Source organism: Pteropus vampyrus, unplaced genomic scaffold (genome assembly GCF_000151845.1).
Source record: "Pteropus vampyrus isolate Shadow unplaced genomic scaffold, Pvam_2.0 Scaffold90, whole genome shotgun sequence".
In the NCBI taxonomy this organism is placed as follows: Eukaryota; Metazoa; Chordata; class Mammalia; order Chiroptera; family Pteropodidae; genus Pteropus; species Pteropus vampyrus.
In genome coordinates, this window is record NW_011888871.1 from 2,954,377 (window position 1) to 2,960,367 (window position 5,991).

A 5,991-nucleotide genomic window follows, 5' to 3' on the forward strand; every position below is an offset into this window, starting at 1 on the left:
TTCGGGTGGTTTTGGTTGCAAGTAACAGGAAATCTAGCTTAATCTTCCCTGAATGATGACAACGTGGGCTTCCGGGTTGGTTTGATTCAGCAGCTCGGTGATGTCAAGGTTCTTCCTCCGTGTATCGATGATGTCCCCTGCCATGTCAGCTTCACCCTGATGCTGCCCCTCCCTCATGATCGCAGTACGGCTGCTGTGCTTCCAGACTTCACATCCACACACCACGCCAAGTAGAAGGAGAGAAGAAACTTTTTCGAGAAGCTTTCCGCAGATGTCTTGAATGTCACTGAGCTGAACTGGGTCATTTGCCCGTCTCCGACTCAGGCTCACTATTGGCCTGGGTTTGACAAATCTGAAGAGAATCCCTAGACTGTGATGGGCATTCTGCTGGTCGCTAGTGTAGTTTAATATACATTCTGTGACCTACGGGTGCTTAAAGTTGGGGAGAGGACGTGGGGCAGATACAGCGAGAAGAGAGGAGGGGAGGAGAGGAGAGAGAGAAGGAGAATCAGGAGGTGGAGGAGGAGAGAGGGTTTACACAGGGACACGAGACTCCAGGAACCCGATTACCTGTGGACTAAGTGCATATCTTAAAAACAAAACCCCCAAACCCTTGAAAACGCTGTCCACGTCCGCTTCCCAACGGTTTTCTAAGAGAACTTTTCCTGCCCTTCCAAGGTCACCTTTCTCTCTGCAGGGCCGACTAACGTTCAAGAACGGGCGTGTGTATGACGGCCTGTTTGCCAACGACCACATAGTGGAGTTCCCAAACCTCGACGCTGAACCGATAGATTATCCAGACCTGTCCTCAGAACCTGCCTCTTGGAGCCAGTGTCTAGCATCTTCCACCAGTGCTGGTAGGGAGTGTTCACCTGTCGGTCGAAAGTAAATTAATCTGTATTATCTGTGGTATCCAGCTATCAAAATATACCTGATACTTCAGAAAACAGGAATTTCCCATGAGCAACTGCTTTCTCAGTAGGTTTTTTTCCTGAATACGCTCGTGTCACACTTGTGTGGAAAATTATTTCGACATAACGTAACGCTGGAGAAATTTTAACAGTGCTTTTCACAGTAATCCCCTATATCTGCCTTTATTTGCTAGAAATCATCAGAAAGCTTGATGGCAGTGAAAGTAATTCAGTGTTAGGATCGAACATCGAGCTGGACCTAGATTTGCTGCTGAGCACGTACCCTAAGAAAGACCAGCCGGAGGAAAAGAAGCAGGTAAAAACCTTTGTCCTGTTATCAGTTTATATTACAGGCTTAAATATTCGCCACACTCCTGGGAAAATAAGGCTGATGACTGCCTTCATGTACTGACTTTTACGTGCCTGACGGATGCTTTGAGCGTTATCATTCCAGTTCATTTGCATGGCAACCCTGGGAGTGAGCAGGCTTTGTGAGGGAACGGAAACCCGATGGTGGGACTTGGGGACTTACTCAGAGCCTCAGAGCCCAAAGGATCGAGTCACCTCCACTCCCAGACCTGTCTGAGAGCTTAGCTTGGGGCCACCTTGCCCCCGCAGGACATTAATTTTGCTGTGCGTCATCACGGGGCCGACGGGATTCAAAGACCTTCAAACCCTCAGAAATCGTTAGAATCTAGAAATCCTTAGAGGCAAAAAAACTACCTGTACCTGGAACTCATATGTTTAGCATGCGGCAAATCAGAGACACCGTATTACGCTCTGGTGTCTTGGCCCAGCTTTGACCGGGGCTTCGTATGTTTCTTCTGTGAAACTGCTATTGACGGTGTCTGCGGCGAGAGCCGCGGGGACCTCAGAAGGGCAAGGCATCCCTGTCGCTGCTGCCTTCCTCACTGCCACCTCACCTGGCTCCCCGTCTCTGGGCCTCTGAAGCATCATCCCTCATCGCCCGCCCTCCCCTCCTCTGTCTCCCGGCCAACCCTATGGCTCACCTCATCTGCTGCAAGATTCTTGTTAAAAACAAGAAACTTTATTACGTCCTCTAGTTACAAAAGTCGTACATGATACTTAGAAAATACAGATCAGGAAAAGAGAAACTCCACCCAGACGAAATCTCGTGACCATTTTTCTAGTTTTTTTTCCCTGTGCAAACCTATCTAGAAACGGATCGTTCTGTTCATATAATCTCTCTATCTGCATGTAGTAGTTAATGACAACTATTCAGAGCCATTAAGTATTCTCCTACAAAATAATTTTCAAACGAATACATATACATATTGATTTATCAAAAAAGGAATCATTATATTATTCTAGATAGTTGTACGCATATATATATATTTTGTTTTACTTGCATATCATTCATTTTCTACATTAGAGTTCTTTCTATGCCAAAACATGGGTCTTTTAAAAACTCTATTATAAAACATATCCTGTTTTATAAGTGCAAAAGTCACTCATGTGCTCACAAAAATTCACACAGAAATATATGACACAGAAAGTGAAAGATTCTGCAATTCCATACTTTAGGAATCCCTTTAAAAATGTTCAGTCTACGGCCACGCCACCCTGAACGAGCCCGATCCCATCTGGTCCCAGAAGCTAAGCAGGGTCGGGCCTGCCGTTCACATAGGAAACTATCACATAGCACTAAGAATTGCATTGTCTAGCTAACAGCACGTTTTTTACTATAATTCAGAAATTGCACTTTATTGACCTGTGGATGGGTCAGTAACATTTACTGAGCTCTTACAGAGGTAAATATTATTACTTTGCATGTTATCTCATTTAATGTAGAAAACAGGTGTTTCTTTTGCTTTTGTTCTTATTGGGTAAGAGTAAGATATGCCCGGCTTTCTCTTTTCAGGTAGAATATGCTGTCTTAAGAAACATTACAGAATTAAGGAGAATCTATAGCTTTTACAGTAGCCTAGGATGCGATCGCTCCCTGGATAACACCTTTCTGATGACAAAGCTTCACTTCTGGAGGTTTCTAAAAGATTGCAAGTTTCATCATCATAAAATAACTCTTGCTGATATGGACAGGGTATTAAGCGGTGAGTAATCCAGGTCCTTTGGGATCTTGTAAATAAAGTTTTATTGAAATGCAGCCATGCCCGTGTGTTCACATCCTGTCTGTGGCTGCTTCGGCCCTGCAACACCGGATTGTGACAGAGACTTGCTGGCCCACAAAGCCTAAAATATTTACTGCCTGGCCCTTGGCAGAGAAGTTTGCCTAGCCCTGATCTATAGTAAAAACACCCTAAATTGTCAGGTCAGAAGCAGAGAGGGTCAGGGAGAGGTTGGAATGGCCTGAAAAAGGCCTTAGGTAGCCTTGGGCTTGGGTTTGATTTCAAATTAGAAAATTCATGCCATAGATTGAATGACTTTGAAGGTTTTGCTCCTTTCAGTTGAATTCTGGGCGGCAGGATCGAAAAGCCTCAAAGTATCTACTTGGAAAGTCAAATATTAGAACTAATACCTGTTTACATCAAATTTAAGCGTTTGAAACAGACTCCACTTAGAATGTACGTAGAATCGGCAGCATGAATCAAACCGTGGCCCGGACCACTCTGAAAAACAGAGACACAGGCTCATGAAAGTTTCTCGTGAAGCGATGAAGGTGTTGTGCATGGTGCTTAATTTTTAGGTGGATGCATATGTACCGTTCAGAGTGTTCTTGAGGGGAAAAAAGTACTCTATTGGATTCAGTTCTTCGAATTGCATACCAGGAGCAAATAAAAGAAAAGTTTCTAGAAAACAGCAAGCAACCTCTCCGGTTTTCTTATTCTAGCCAGTATGAACATACCAGTTGAAGAAATTCATTCTCCATATACGACGATACTTTTGAGAACGTTCCTGAATTACCTCCTGCAGTTGGCTTACCACATTCATCACAAAGAATACCAGTGAGTACGACTTCTGGACACGCCCCCCACGCCCCCAGCCCCGTGACGGGATGCGGGCAGAGCTAGCCATCACTCTGACTATAATGTCGTCCTCTTTCGTTGGGCGGGCGTTCATCGTAATTTTTACATACTCTTGAAACGAAAGACTAGAAACAAAAGTTTTCCATGAGCATGAACCGCAAAACCATGCGACACCAGCTTAAAATTCCCAAAGCCCTTCAGATCCGAGTCATGTTTCAGCACGGCAAATAGCTCTCGGGGTTTTACTCAGAAACAGCCACAACCAACCCTTCCTTAGGCCAGGATGTCCTCCTGTCTTTTTCGGAGCAAAACTGATATTGTATCTTTTTAAAACCTTTTCATTTTGAAAGTATTTTTGATTTACAGAAGTACTGCCAAGTTAGTAGAGTTCCTTACACACACCCTTCGCCCTGGTAGCACCTTACAGAACCACGGTACTTATCAGAACTAGGGAACTAATGTGGCCAAAACGCCATTAACTAAATTACAGACTTTATTAGGGTTTCCTGAGTTTTCCCACCGATGTCCCTTTTCTGTTCCAAGATCTAATCCAGGATCCCGCATTGCAGGTAGTTGTCACATCTCCTCAGTCCACTACAACCCGTGATAGTTTCTCAGACTTTGTCTTTTATGACTTTGATGCTTTTGAAGAATATCGGTCAGTTATTCTGTAAAATGTCCCTTGATTTTGGTCTGCTTTCGCATTATTGCACTGAGGTTACTGCGGGTTTAGGGGAAGAGTACCAAGGAGGGGAGGTGCCCTTCTCGTCACTTCGTATCAGGGTATGTGACCTCGATCTATCTTATTACTGGTGGTATTAGCCTTGGTCCCTGCTTAAAGTGGTGTCAGCCAGGGTTCTCCTATAAACTTCCTATTCTTTCCTCTCTATACTCTACCCGTTAGAAGCCAGTTGCTGAGTCTCCCCCCCGACTCCAGGAGGTGACCTGCATCCCACCTTCTGGAGGGAGGAGTGACTGCGATATCTTTGTAATCGCAGGAACAGAAGCCCATCGCTGTTTTTGTGTTTCACAAAACTGATGGCCGAGAACATTCATCCAAATGCCTGCCGCGTGAAAGGTAAGCACCGAACCGGCAGGGTTACATTTACTGCTGTTTTTTTCCAAATAGAATTTTGTAATTACTTTTTGAACATTCATTCATTCATTCATCCCATTTCTAGGCAATTTTTTCAACGGGCAACAGCAGGCACTCTATTTGATGAATTATGTTGATAAGTGCTGGGAGATTTACACGGCTTACTGCAGACCGAATCCGGCTCCTCCCCACGAGCTTACGATGAAGATGAGGCACTTCCTCTGGATGCTGAAAGTAAGCGCTCGCGATCGATACTTGGTTTTATATTTATGGGCGTTTTGATTTTAATTAAAGGCAAAATATTCATGTTTACTGGGTCTCTTTTGGCAAAAGTAGTTCCAGTGGTCTATAGTGGCGGAAGGGTGGAAACGGGGGTCACGCCTGCCCCCGCGTCCCCCAGTTAGGGGAGGGGTACAGCTGGCGGGCCTCTGGTATCTTTACTGACGCAGACCTTGCCGCTTAAAGAGGGAGGATGAATGTCATGTTTAGAGATTATCATTCATCAAAGTAATTTAAAAAGTTACCAGTGTGGAAAACAGTGAGGATGTCTGTTTTATACAATTATCTCATATTAACTATTGGTAGTTTTGTTTCATGGTATTTTTCATACTTGTGGGAAGATAAATGATCAAAGAACTCAGTGCTAATAGGGGATAGTATGAAGAAATTTAAGAAATGTTTTGAGAAAATTAACAGTGTTGTATACTTATGAAAAATTGATAATAACCTAGTGTCTAAATATAGGAAAACAGGTTTTTTTAAACGTATGTGATTTTGGGGGGTGGAATATTATACAGTTGTTGATTTGTTCACTTTCTCCCATTCTTCCTGGTCTCGTTATAGAAGAAATGAGGTCGTTTGTCCCTATAGATTGGTCAGACGTAGGGGTCTAGCTTATTTCTTTGGCACGTGAACACTCAGTGTCCCAGCACTGTTTGTTGAAAAGACTCCCCGCCCCCCCACACTGAACAGTGCTGACATCCTTGTCAAATATCAGTTGACACAGATGTATAGGTTTATTTCTGGACTTTTGAGTTTG

The 5,991-nt window shown here is 43.9% G+C and overlaps 1 protein-coding gene across 1 annotated transcript in view; it reads left to right on the forward strand.

Annotated features, from left to right (window-relative positions):
- Positions 1–5,991, forward strand: part of LOC105294626 (radial spoke head 10 homolog B) — a 32,093-nt gene that overhangs the window by 11,183 nt on the left and 14,919 nt on the right. Inside the window, exons 7-12 of the mRNA XM_023532772.1 lie at positions 404–857; positions 1,106–1,227; positions 2,794–2,983; positions 3,721–3,835; positions 4,855–4,934; positions 5,038–5,225. Of these exons, the coding sequence (XP_023388540.1) occupies positions 404–857; positions 1,106–1,227; positions 2,794–2,983; positions 3,721–3,835; positions 4,855–4,934; positions 5,038–5,225 (1,149 nt within the window). The remainder of the gene's footprint in view (positions 1–403; positions 858–1,105; positions 1,228–2,793; positions 2,984–3,720; positions 3,836–4,854; positions 4,935–5,037; positions 5,226–5,991) is intronic.